The 13,586-nt window shown below is 33.6% G+C and overlaps 1 protein-coding gene across 2 annotated transcripts in view; it reads right to left on the reverse strand.

The window, feature by feature from the left end:
* The window catches only part of NCKAP1 (NCK associated protein 1), a 113,275-nt gene that overhangs the window by 47,894 nt on the left and 51,795 nt on the right, over positions 1-13,586 (reverse strand). For both annotated transcript variants that reach the window (XM_054478986.2, XM_054478984.2), the window contains 6 exons: positions 13,176-13,232; positions 10,039-10,135; positions 9,574-9,680; positions 8,026-8,158; positions 5,620-5,701; positions 3,682-3,740 (listed from right to left, as the gene is read on the reverse strand). In XM_054478986.2, the coding sequence (XP_054334961.1) occupies positions 3,682-3,740; positions 5,620-5,701; positions 8,026-8,158; positions 9,574-9,680; positions 10,039-10,135; positions 13,176-13,232 (535 nt within the window). The remainder of the gene's footprint in view (positions 1-3,681; positions 3,741-5,619; positions 5,702-8,025; positions 8,159-9,573; positions 9,681-10,038; positions 10,136-13,175; positions 13,233-13,586) is intronic.

Below are 13,586 nucleotides of genomic sequence, written 5' to 3' on the forward strand. Positions count from 1 at the left end.
TGGATGGTAACAAAACAAGATAATGATTTAACTGCTTCACAACAATGGGGGGAGAAACATGTTACTAAAAAAGAATAGGTTTAAGTAAAAGAATATGAACGACTTGAATATATTAGAAGACAGATGAGAAAAGATATTTGAAAGAGCAACTAAAAATGCTTAAGGGACTGATGGAATACACAACAGAATGAGATCACTTAGAAAGTAGAAAAGAATGACAAAAATACAAACAGAATTCTTAAGAGTAGGAAAAGGACAGAGAAAGATGAAAGTGACCTGTAAAAAAGCAATGACCTTAGAACCAAACTAAATAGGACACCAGTGAAGGCACAAAGTACACTACTAAAATTCTCCCAAAGGCTTATTCTTCTGGTCTGCTCTACTCAACCACTACTGGCTATCTATAGAACTCTTCACCACTCTCTGGCCATGTGCTTTTACCTAACAATTCTTGCACTTCTACCTGAAACCAAAGGTCAGTGATCAAAGTCAGATCATTCATAGTTCTTGTGAATATTTTCCCCTTCTTACAGTAATACTTTATACTCAAAAGTCTCTTTACTTGCTCTTTACTCATTGTTTGTCCTTTTCTTTTTCCTATTCAAAGCAATTTTAACTTGAAAAATGCTTTATCCCTTCTAAGACTGAAATTAACTGATAAACATATTCTGTCTATGACATCTCCTAATCTTTCAGATTTTCAGCTGCTATTTTTTACATTTTTTATGCTTTGTCTCCATAGCTAGATTATAAAATCCTCAAAAGATGAACGTGCTATTTTTCTACAGAGTATTTAATACTGCTCAGTATTTTATCTTCTGTATCCTACAGTCTAATCTGTAGGCTTGGAACTTTCACCTTTGAGCTGCTCTTCAACACCTATGTAAACTTTCCAGATTCTGGACCCTGCCTGCTGCCTTGCACTTTTGTTCTCTACTTCTAGCGAACACTTCTCTGGCTTAGTGTTATGTCCCATTCTTTCCTTCCTTTGTATGCATTGTCCTGTTGTCACTAAAAAAAAAAAAAAAAAAAAAAAAAAAAAAGGTCTGTATGCAGTAGAAAGGGGTCTGAGTGACTGCATGTTCTAAACATGGTTAACAGCAATGTTATGCATTGAATTGTATCCCCGAAAAAAAGATGTGCCTAAATCCTAACCCCCAGTACCTCAGAATGTGACCTTATTTGGAATTAGGGTCTTTACAGAGCTAAGCACATAAAAATGAGGTCATCTGAATGGGACCTAATCAAATATAACTGGTAGCCCTATAAAAAGGGAAAATTTGAACATGAAATATGCAAAGAGGAAAAATGATGTGAAGACACACAGGGAGAATGCCTTTAGAGTAATGCAACTACAAGCAAGGAACAACAAAGATTACCAGCAAATCACCAGAAGCTAGGAGAGAGAGATGAAGAGGTTCTCCCTTGCAGTCCTTGAAACAAACCAACCCTGCCAACACCTTGCTTTCAGACTGCCAGCCTTCAGAACTATGAAACAATACATTTCTATTGTTTAAGCCATCTAGTTGGTACTTTGTTATGGCAGCCCTAGGAAACTAATACAAGTAGGTATAGATTACATGAAAAAAAAAATCAGATAGCTAGCTAAAAATGCTCTTATAAAAATCTTAAGAAACTTAAAAAATCTACACATAGGAATAATCAGGTCTACATTCTTCATGTTCACTCAATGCTTTTTATTTTGCTGTGATTGAAAAAGGCTAAAATTCTCATATGAATAATTCAAATGTAAAGGTGCATCTGAAACGCATCTAAATCTCTGAAATTCTCTGAGCCCAAGTATTGGTTTAGGCACTCCTATAAACCGAGAATGGGAGATTGAAGCAGTTCAAGCTTTGTGACAATGACTTTCAAACTTTTAAACATGTATATCCTTTGGCAGAGGAAATTCCACTCCTTTTCTTACATTACAAGTTCTACTTCTGTATTGTTTCATTGCCTTTTTAAAAACAAAGAGGTGTCAATTTTAAAACTTTATTTGTAATAAGAAAATAACCTATAATATATACACATTTAACATTTTGGGATGTTGGTATTTCGAGTGTACTTCCCTGATCTCCCACTAACTGGTAAGTTATTTAATGCTTTTATTTATAAAAGTCTTCATTTCTAAAAATAAGCTCCCTAGAGAATATAGAACAAAAAAGAGAAAAGTGCTCATGCATTTTGAGGTTGGAAGGAAAGAACCTAAGAAAAGCAAAAGCACCTCAGAGTACTAAGCAGACCGCCAGAAAAGTATGGTCATCCTGAGAGTCATTCCTGAGACTGTATCCATCTAAAAATAGCTTCCACAAACAAATATTTCTTATATTTTCTCTTTTTAATTAAACAAATAGAAATTTTATTTATTTATTTTTAATAGCAAAACAGTCCAGGCACTATGGCTCATGCCTGTAATCCCAGCACTTTGGGAGGCTGAGGTGAGAAGATCACTGAGGCCAGGAGTCTGAGATCAGCCTGGACAACATAGCAAAATTCAGTCTCTAAAAATTTTTTTTTAATTAGCTGGGTGTGGTGGCTTGCACCTACAGTCCCATCTATTCAGGAGGCTGACGTGGGAGTACTGCCTGAACGTACGAGCCTGAGGTTACAGTGAGCTATAACCATACCACTGCACTCTAGCCTGGGTGACAGGGCAAGACCCTGCCTCTAAAATATAAATAAATAAGTAAATATTTTTAAAAAAAGACAAAAATAAATGGCAAAACAGTACATAGTACTATCTAATTTACTTGTTTGAACATCTAAAAAAATATAGGCCAGTTATTAAAAGTGAGTATTTCTGGAGAATGAAACTGGGAAAGGGGCAAACTGAATGTTTTGACTTCACGAGTCAAATGACTATATTATGATATAATGACTATTATCATTTAAAAATATATGGATTTTTAAAACATGCAGATTATTGAGAACACTGGGCCATTTTCCCATAATTACTTAAAATATTTACAGGGCAACTAATTTTTATCATTAAGGTTACAGTATACACCAAGGTGTTAGGCTTGCATTCTTAATGCCTTTAGGAACTATTTATATGAGACTTATATATTAAATGAGCACTCTAAGTCTAATAATATTTATTTGTTTTTCAGAAAATGGAAGTTTTTGGTACAGATCGTGGTGGTAAACTATGGCCTGTGGGGCACCTGCTTGTTTTTATAAATAGTTTTACTGGAATACAGCCATGCCCATTAAGTTATGTATTGTCTATAGGTGCTCTCACACTGCAATGGCAGAGTGCAATCATGATGACGGAGACTATATGGCTGCAAGCCTAAAATTTTTTATCAGCTGTTCCTTTATTAAAAAAAGTTTGCTGATGCCCACAGTAGATTTTAAATATTTTCTCAGAAGAGATTTTGTGCTTTCACTTTAGAATTAAATATTTGAATCAGGATAATCAAGAGAGAGATTGGTATTTAAATTTTTAGATATTTTAAAATTATAATAATCTATTCAAAAACTCTTATATATTGGCTTAAGTTATTAATATATTTATCCAAGTTTAATAATTAGTACAAAATGTTTCTTTTATGGTTAATTATACAAAAGAAATATTTTCAGTAGGTATATAACAATGAATATTTTATAGTTCTGTTATAAAATTTTTCATGTTAACTAAAATAACAAAACAGAATGACAATAAAAGGTTATTCTTACCTGTAACCTAAACCAATCTAATCTCATTCCTCTGAAATCAAATACTTCCCCATCTTCAACTGTAGTAATAGAAAAAAAAAAAAGATTACAAAGCAAATTAATGTTTTCACAATCTATAAGCACATTTTAAATTTTAAGAGCTAAGACAATTCTACTTCTGAGTATAGCTAAAAGAATTAAAGCCAGGGTCTTAAAGAGATATATGTACACCCATGTTCACAGAAGAATTATTCAAAAACAGTCAAAGGTAGAAGCAACTTAAATTTCCATTGATAAATGAATGAATAAACAAAATGTAGTATCTAAATACAATGGAGGCCGGGAGCAGTGTCTCATGCCTATAATCCCAGCACTTTGGGAAGCCGAGGCAGGTGGGTCACCTAAGGGTCAGTAGTTTGAGACTTGCCTGGCCAACGTGGTGAAACCCCATCTCTACTAAAAATACAAAAATTAGCTGGGTGTGGTGGTGTGTGCCTGTAGTCCCAGCTACTCGGGAGACTAAGGTGGGACAATTGCTTGAACCTGGGAGGCGGAGGTTGCAGTGAGCCGAGATTGCACCACAGCACTCCAGCCTGGGCAACAGAGTGGGACTGGGTCTCAAAAATAAAATAAATAAATATCATGGACTATTATTCTGCTAAAAAAGAAAGGAAATTCTGACACATGCTGCTATGGCTGAACTTGAGGACATTAAGCCTAGTGAAATTAGCCAGTCACAGCAAGACAAATACTCTGTGATTCCACTTATATGAGGTATTTAGAGTAGTCATGCTCACAGAAACAGAAAGTCGAATGGAGGTTGCCAGGGGCTAGCAGGAAAGGGAAATGGTGCACTGCTGTTCAATAATCATTAGAAGAATTTGTTTTGCAAGATGAAAATGTTTTGGAGATTGGTTGTACAACAATATGAATATACTTAACACTACTGAACTATACACTCAAAAATAGTTAAGATGGTCAATTTTATGTGTATTTTACAATTAAAAAATAAAAACATTTTAAAATTTAAGAGTGAAGACAGTGAAACAATTCTCAAATCCTGTAAAGACGATGATAAAGGAGACAGTTGTGCTAAGGGAAGTAAAGGCTTTTCTCCTAAGCTCTCTGATTCTTGGTGTGCTTACATGTCAATTTACAGGAGTTTGAATAGAATGTGAGAGACCCTACGAATAGAAACTTTGGACAGCATGCTGAAGTTCCATAAAATAACTCTATATAAACCAAATATCACCAGAAAAAATTATTTTAGTTTCATTACTTAGATGTGGTAGCAATAAAGATTGAACTAAGAAAAATGTTTATACATTTATTACTCAGAAGTTTTCAAGGTTTCTGATATCCTTTATCAAAAGACTATAAAACTAAAACACACTATCAATCCACTAGAATGGAGTGTCAAATAATGGCAAGGTGATTATATGACATCAATTTTTGAGACTGACAGATTTGAGCTCAAATTCCTACTCTTGCTTAATAGCTATTACAGCTTGGCAAATTATGTTCAATAACAGCGAGGTTAACCCTCAAACCCAGAGTTTCCAACTCTGTCAAAAGTAGTAACAGTGTTGAAAAAAGAATGTGGAGTAAATGGGATAATATACACGTAAAGTGCCTGGCACAGACTAAACATTTTATAAATGGCATTAAATATTGTTATTGGTATGCTTGGACCAAATACATGATTTGCTACAAAATGCAAATGTCTTATCGTTTTTGTTACAAAATGCTTTTTTTCCTGCTTAATAATTAGAAATATAAAACTGTAATTATTACTTTTGTAAATAGCATCACAAATCCATTTTGGAAATCTTTGCTTCAGAGAACAAAATTAAAAGATAATAGATCATTAGCCAAATTAATTGGTAAATTATCTCCTTAATAATCAAGTTTGAAAATCTAATTAGAAGAAAATATGCTTTTATTTAAAAGGCTTATTACCTTGTTTTACACTTAGGGAAGTCATAGTGTTAACAAACGAGGACATGATGATTGATTCATCTTCAGGGCAAACAGAAAGATTCTGAAAAACAAACAAAAAGTAATGTTAAAACATCTATAGTTGGGAAACAACTCAGGTCTATCAATTAGTGGATGGATAAACAAACTGGTATTATACCCATACTACAGAATATTTTTCAGTAAAAAAAAAGAAATGAAATTTTAACACACACCGTAACACGAATCTCAAAACCATTACATTAAGTGAAAGAAATAAAAAATAAATGATTTTGTGTAAAAAAGTACTTTTTTCATACACTATATAGGAAAATTTATATGAAAAAGTATTTTTAAGGCGACAGTATAGTGACAAACACCAGTTGCTGTCAGGGGCTTATGAAAGAATGATGAAGGTATACCATAAGGGTGTATAAGTAAACTTTTAAAGGTGTTGGAGAAGTTCTGTCTTGAATATGGTGATGGTAATAGTTGCATAAATGCATACAGCTACCAAAATTTACAACATGCACTAAAATGAATGATTTTTGTTGTGTGTATGTTAGGCCTCAACAAAATTAAGACCTAAAAACCCTTTTCAATCTAGCTTAAAAAATGAATATTTGATAAACTGTATTTAAAGTGGATGCTAAAAAATAAATTCCTTTTAAAAAGTGGATGCTTAGCTTACAAACTATAAATAAAACACATTTTCAAAACTTTACGATGTGAGTGAACTGTACACTTAAAAATCATGAAAATGGTAAATTTTGTTACATATATTTTACCACAATAAAATATTAACACCTATTGCAATCAACTATGCTAACAGGTTTACAACCTTAGTTCTAAATTTATATGCTAGCATATGGTGAAAAACATTGTGAATATACTTTGCAACAGAAGAGGGTGGTAAAATGTTCAGGCTTTGGAGTCAAAACTTGAGTATGACTACCGGCTTTATTACTTATGAGCTGTATTGGTGATAAGGAGCAAATTACATAAGGCATTTCTTCTTCAACAAATAATGATAACTATATCCACTCTCACAGAGGTTTTCTACAGATTTGGTAAGATACACTATCAAGAAATCTGGCAATTACTAATATCAGTATGACTGCTGCTGATACTATACTATTACTATAATTCCAGAAGAAATGCTAAGAATTAATCTTCTCAGTATTAGTAAACTCCACTTTATATAAAAATACATTAAGTAATTCAGGAATTCTGGTTTACTTTTTAAACTGTATGCTAGTATGAATAAATAATAAACAGTAACAAAAGCTTCTAGCTTATCTGTTAAGTAATAACTATTCAAATAAAATTATAGTAAGGCAATAATACCCCAGGTTTTCTGTTCCTTTTTTAAATGACCATGGAAAGGAAGTATCTGAGCTCCATCTAGTGGATAAAAGAAGAAATAAACTATAGAGTTTAGAATACTAGCTTGTAACAGCATATAATTCAAGGTAAAAAAAATTACATGAACAATTTTTTTCCTTATTATATTTTTAGGTTGATTTAAAATATGAGAACTTCAAAGTATGGTTATTTCTCTGGAAAACTAGCAGCTTTAGAGTAGTCTTTATATAAAGAGGATTCTTAACTGTTCTTTCTTTATACTATATATTAGCTTACAGTCATTTGAAACATGTAATTCTATAAAGTGAAGCAAAATAAAATATTATTTCCTTAGGGTCAGTTTATTTGGAATAAAAAATTTTTTAAATTTAAATAAAGATGAAAAATATTGAATAAATAAATTATGGAAAGCAAAAAAAGGCTAAAAACCAATTAAGGAAAAAAAATTGGACATTTAAATGGGAATGTCTATACGAAATCTTTATTTACTGGCCATCCTCTAACAATCTTCTTCAAAAAGATTTTTATTCTACTTCCCCTCTAATACTTAATTATCAATTATATTGTCTCTATCATCTCTTCTGAATCTCCATAGCTACTGCCCAAGTTCAGACTCTCATCACCTCTCATCTAGCCTACTGCAGTCATTTTTCTTCTGGTCTCTCTGCCTCCTCATTTGGTTCCCAGCAATCTATCATTCACACTGAACCAGGGTGATCTTTTTAAGTAGTACACCTGATTTATGACTAACCTCCTCTTTCCCAAGGCCCTCTGTAATTTGGTTAGCATACACCTCCATCTTCGGGATAAATAATTGTGTCTTTCCTTATGTTCATTCTGAGCTTTATATACACTTGATGCACAACACCTATCACATTGGACTACAACTAACTGTTTCTTCCCTTCTAGGTAATGATCTCCAAAATATAAACATGATTTATCGCTTGGCACATGATATTTCATAAACGCTTGAACAAACAAATCAAATACTATCAAAGGTGGGAAGGAAGGAACAAAAGGGAAATAGTATGAGATAGTTTTTACCTGCACGAGTTCATTGAGGACAACAGCATCAAAGCCAGAAAGGTACTGCACGTAATACCTCTGCATTACAGGTCCATATTTTCTCACATGTGCTCTAAGCTCTTCCATGTAAAATATTAATTCAGCAATGTGCCTTTTTTAAAAGTTTAAGAAAAATATTTCAAATAATAAATTCATCATTATTAAAGAATATATTAGATGCCCTTAATCTTATTTCTAAAAGCATTTTTCTTATAAAGGGCATTGTTTAATACTTAATGTCAATTACTTCCTTTTTAAATCATTTCATGAATAAAGAAATCATGGAAAGCAAAGAAAAAAAGTTAAGGCTAAAAATCAATAGCAGAAAACCCAAACTGAAAATAAGCAGGGCTGGGCACAGTGGCTCACGACTGTAATTATAGCACTTTGGGAGGCCAAGGCAGGTTGATCACTTGAGGTCAGGGGTTCAAGACCAGCCTGGCTAACATGGTAAAATCCCATCTCTACTAAAAATACAAAAATTAGCTGGGCATGGTGGTGGGTGCCTGTAATCCCAGCTACTTGGGTGGCTGAGACAGGAGAATCGCTTGAACCCAGGAGGTTGAGGTTGCAGTGAGCCAAGATGGCATCACTGCCCTCCAGCCTGGGTGACAGAGTAAAACTCCATCTCAAAAAAAAAAAAAAAAATTAAATTAAAAAAACAGGACATGTCATAAATACATCATCAAAAAATCTCAAATAAAAGAGGATTAGCAAGAAATAAAATTTTTCTGTATGCTCTTATTTCTCTGCTCCATTTTTCTAACTCTTATTGAGAGACTGAACTAAATAAGACAGACGTTTTAATGACACACTGAGTTGCAACTCTACAAACAGGATTTTTATTTAAATGTTTTGTGTAGTAAATAGTTTTAAAAAATGAATTCCATAAGAAATATTACTGAGCATAGCAAGAAAACAAAAACTTTATCACCACAAAGCATACTACGAGAAAAGCCCTAATTTAAAACTAAATTTGACTTTGCAGTCTAATTAATATCATCTAATGATACATTACAAACATTCCAAGCTCTTCAAAATAATTTTGCTTCAAATATAAGTCTCCAGATTCCCCAGCCCATAAATCAGAATACAGATGGTGCACAACTTACAGTGATTTGGATGTACTATCTTTCTAATTTACAATGGTGCAGAAGCGATACACATTTAGTACAAATTGTACTCTGAATTTTGACTTTTTTCCAGGCTAGCAATAGGCAGTATGATACTCTCTCATGATGCTGCCGCAGTTCCCAGTCAACTATGTGATCAGAAAGATAAACAACCTATACTCTTCAGTGTACTATGTTGCCAGATAATTTTGCCCAACTGTAGGCTAATAAAAGTGTTCTGAGAACATTTAAGGTAGGCTAGGCTAATCTCTAATGTTCAGTATAATAGGTGTACTAAATGCATTTCAACTTAACAATATTTTCAACTTACAATGGGTGTATCAGGACATAACCCCATTGTAAATCAAGAAGCATCTATATACAGAAAATAATTTTTTAAATGTTGCTAACTTACTTATCTATAAAGTCATCTGCACTCTTCTTTGGCATGTTATCTGCATGACGAAGTAGCCAGATGATTTCATCACGGGCAAAGGATAATGCCATAAAAACAAAAAGTGCCTGTTTAAAAAAAAGTAAGTGTTTATTCTTATTCAAAGATTAAAAACAAAACTGGTAATCTCTTTCTATGTGAAAAGTCATTGGCAAGAAGTGATAATATCAATTCAAAAGAGTGAAGAGACTAACAGGAGAGGACACAAGAGAACCTGTAAGTACGTATGAGAGAGAGCATGCATATAAGGGAGAAGAATGCAGGGAGGTACGATGTATGAATGTCAAGTCAGCAAATTCATTCTCCACTAAATATAAAAATCCTTTTATGTAGTCCCTGGCTCAAATTTCAGTAAAATTTCATTTAGAAATGTTTTTTAAAATTTTAATATGGCACAATTATTGAAATAATAATTAAATGAATTACCTTGGGACCTAGCAATCCAGGCTGATCAGAGAGGACAGTAGCCAATTCCTTCAGTGCAGATCTTAAAAACTTGCGTCTTTCTCTGTGCATTGAACCGCTACGGGGAAAGACACCATAATAGTTTATCTGCTTCTACTAAAATTATTATTGGCAATTAAAGTAACTAGCATTACAGGTTCAACTTCCAAAGTCTTTTTTTAGGAAGCCAAAGTTCCTATAAAAATCATCTTCTATGTGTCTATCGTTAAGTGAGTTTCTAATCTTACATTTATCCTGCCTTTCTTATGTTGCTTTTTAAACTATGTTTCTTCTGTTATTCTCCATCTATCAAAATCCTACCCAACCTTCAAGACCAGTCCTTCAAGAAGCATTTCCCAACATCTAGCTATTTATTTATGAATAATTTATCCAATTTTAGTACCATATAGTTTTAAGCACTTTATAGACTATGAAATTCTTGACGGTGACCAGGCACAGTGGCCCATGCCTGTAATCCCAGCACTTTGGGAGGCCAACTTGGGCAGATTGCCTGAGCTCAGGAGTTTGAGATCAGCCTGGGCAGCATGACAAAACCCCGTCTCTACTAAAAATACAAAAAATTAGCCAGGTGTGGTGGGTGCCTGTAATCCCAGCGACTTGGGAGGCTGAGGCAGGAGAATCACTTGAGCCCAGGAGGCAGAGGTTGCAGCGAGCTGAGATCATGCCACTGTACTCCAGCCTGGGTGACAGAGCAAGACTCCACCTCAAAAAAAAAAAAAAAAAAAAGAAAGAAATCCTTGAAGGCAAAAACTAACTGTATAAATTTTTGTCACTTCCATATAGAAATTAATAAATATAACTTAAATATCTGGTTATCTACATTCTTATTGTTATATTCCTATTAAATATACAAAACTGAATACACAAGAGCTATAGTCAATAAAGGTATTGGGATGAGATCTACTTGGCACTCTTGTTCAAAAATAGAAAGATGGGGAAAGGAAGGGATAATCATAAATATTCATATACTACTTATTTTAAAATTAAGATTAGAAAACATTCTCACACATTAACAGAAGAAAAAAAATCATAAAATGTTTTAAGTATTCCAACTCCTCATACTACACAAAATATACACTGCTCCAAGAAAGTTTTAGAATTTAGATGGGTGTGTGTGTGTGTGTGTGTGTGTGTGTGTGTGTAGATGGGGGTGTGTGTAGATGGGGGTGTGTGTGTGTGTGTGTGTGTGTGTGTGTGTGTGTTCCAAGAAAGTTTTAGAATTTAGATGGGGGGGGTGTGTGTGTGTGTGTGTGTGTGTATGAATGATGCCTATGCCAAAAACGTGGGTGGGTGTGTGTGTGTGTGTGTTCCAAGAAAGTTTTAGAATTTAGATAGGGGGGTGTGTGCGTGTGTGTGTGTGTGTATGAATGATGCCTATGCCAAAAACCCAAGTATAACGAATACACAACACTAGTAATTTCGCTGTGACACAATAGATCAGTTTCAGAGGACTCAAAATCCATCCTCTCCCTGCATGACCTTAGGTTCCAACTCTAAGTTTCAGTTTTTCATCTGTAGAATAAGTATGATGACATCTGTCTCAAAAGATGCACAATCTTTCATGATGTCTGATATATAGTGCTTCTGTTACTTAATTTCAATGACAAGCTCTTTTTACTGACAATAACAAAGTCATCGTGTCATTTCCAAGAAGAAAATGAACAAATGTTATTTTGATTATTTTACTTCACAGGATTACTGTGAGGAGTCTGTAATGGTTATTGGGAGAAAATGTCTATAAAGTACTTGGGCCTGGCACATGGTAATGAGTCCTAGAAGTTACCACTGCTTACTACTTATAATTATTTTATTTAATAAACAGAAGAAGGAAAATAAAAATACCTTACTTGTAAAAGATCTTTATAAAAGATAGCTATGCCTATATGTCTGCCTATAGTAGGGTCTATCCCACGAAGAAATAATAATCATGTGCATTTCTGCAAATCTAGAGAGGAATTCTAACAAACTCCAAAGTACGTTATCTGCACTAGAAATCATTTTTGAAAAATTAAGCACATGTACTTCATTCAAGTAAATAAAATATGCATGAGGAATGATATAGCACAAATACGATGAGTAAAGATGGTTTAAATTCCCAATATCTACCCTTATAGCCTAAACTGAAATTCTAAAACTTCCTGTGGTTTTATAGTTTTCTCTATGGAGTGATGCTTGTCTTCTCTCTGCCTTATATAGAAATATTGATAGATCAAATAATATTATCTGTATATAGTACCTAAGTTCACTGGAGAAAATATTCTACATTAAGTATATCATATACATAACAAAGTGAAATATCAAATTATTTAGAATTATTTTATGAGAAAACTGGAAAGTTGTTCAAAGATTTAAAATATACTAATTTCTCACTTAGGATATCTATATATTTACTAATATAAGAAACTAAAATTGGGAAAGAGGTGTACTCTTAAAAGTAAATATTTGCCGGGCACAGTGGCTCATGCCTGTAATGCCAGCACTTTGGGAGGCCAAGGCAGGCTGATCACTGAGGTCAGGAGTTCAAGACCAGCCTAGCCAACACGGTGAAAACTTGTCTCTACTAAAAATACAAAAATTAGCTGGGAATGTACGGCGGGTGCCTGTAATCCCAGCGATGCAGGAGGCTGAGGCAGGAGAATTGCTTGAACCCGGGAGGTGGAGACTGCAGTGAGCCGAGATGGCATCACTGCACTCCAGCCTGGGTGACAGAGTGAGACTGTCTCAAAAAAAAAAAAAAAAAAAAAAAAGTAAATATTATCTGTAAGAGTTATAAAGATATATTAATTTTCATGTAGTAGTACAAAAATCATATTGGTATGCAGAGCATAGTGGCAGTGAGATTATACCCAAAGTAAGAGTCCTTTGTGTGATACTTCCTTATAGCATTTTATCAACACTTCAAAAACATTTAAAATCTGACTTCACTAATTCCAAGGTTCTACATATTGAGGAAATATACTTAATACTTCTCATTGACTGAAAGTCCCCCCTTCTACTACCATATCTTGCATACTATTAATCTGTACTCACTTCAACAAAATGATGCTTTAAGAATTTTTCTTGATTAAAGCTACCACAGATAAAATAAAACTACTTACGCATGTGACACGGCTGCCTCCTTGCATTCTCTTATGTCATTAATACGTTTATTATAGCTAGGTGCAAAAACAAATTAGAACGTTAGTTTAATTTGATCAATAACTGTCAAAATGAGTAAGTCTAATACTAGAAGTCAATTAAAAATGACATTATCAATTTAGAAACTGGCCCTCAAACTGGAAGTGCATGGAAGAATCTACCCACACTTTTTCCTAGCACTTAGATGTCCAGTCAAGCCTTCCTAAAAAAAAAAGTAACATTATATTAAATCCAACAATAAAATTAAACTTCACAATATAGATTTTCATTTTATTAAATGTTATTACTTCCTTAAGCCCCAATGGAGACACTGAAATTATACTTCTGATGTAATTAACATCAGAAGTGATTTCCAAAAATCTAAAGTACTG

The sequence above is a fragment of the Pongo pygmaeus genome, chromosome 11 (assembly GCF_028885625.2).
Source record: "Pongo pygmaeus isolate AG05252 chromosome 11, NHGRI_mPonPyg2-v2.0_pri, whole genome shotgun sequence".
Lineage (NCBI taxonomy): Eukaryota > Metazoa > Chordata > Mammalia > Primates > Hominidae > Pongo > Pongo pygmaeus.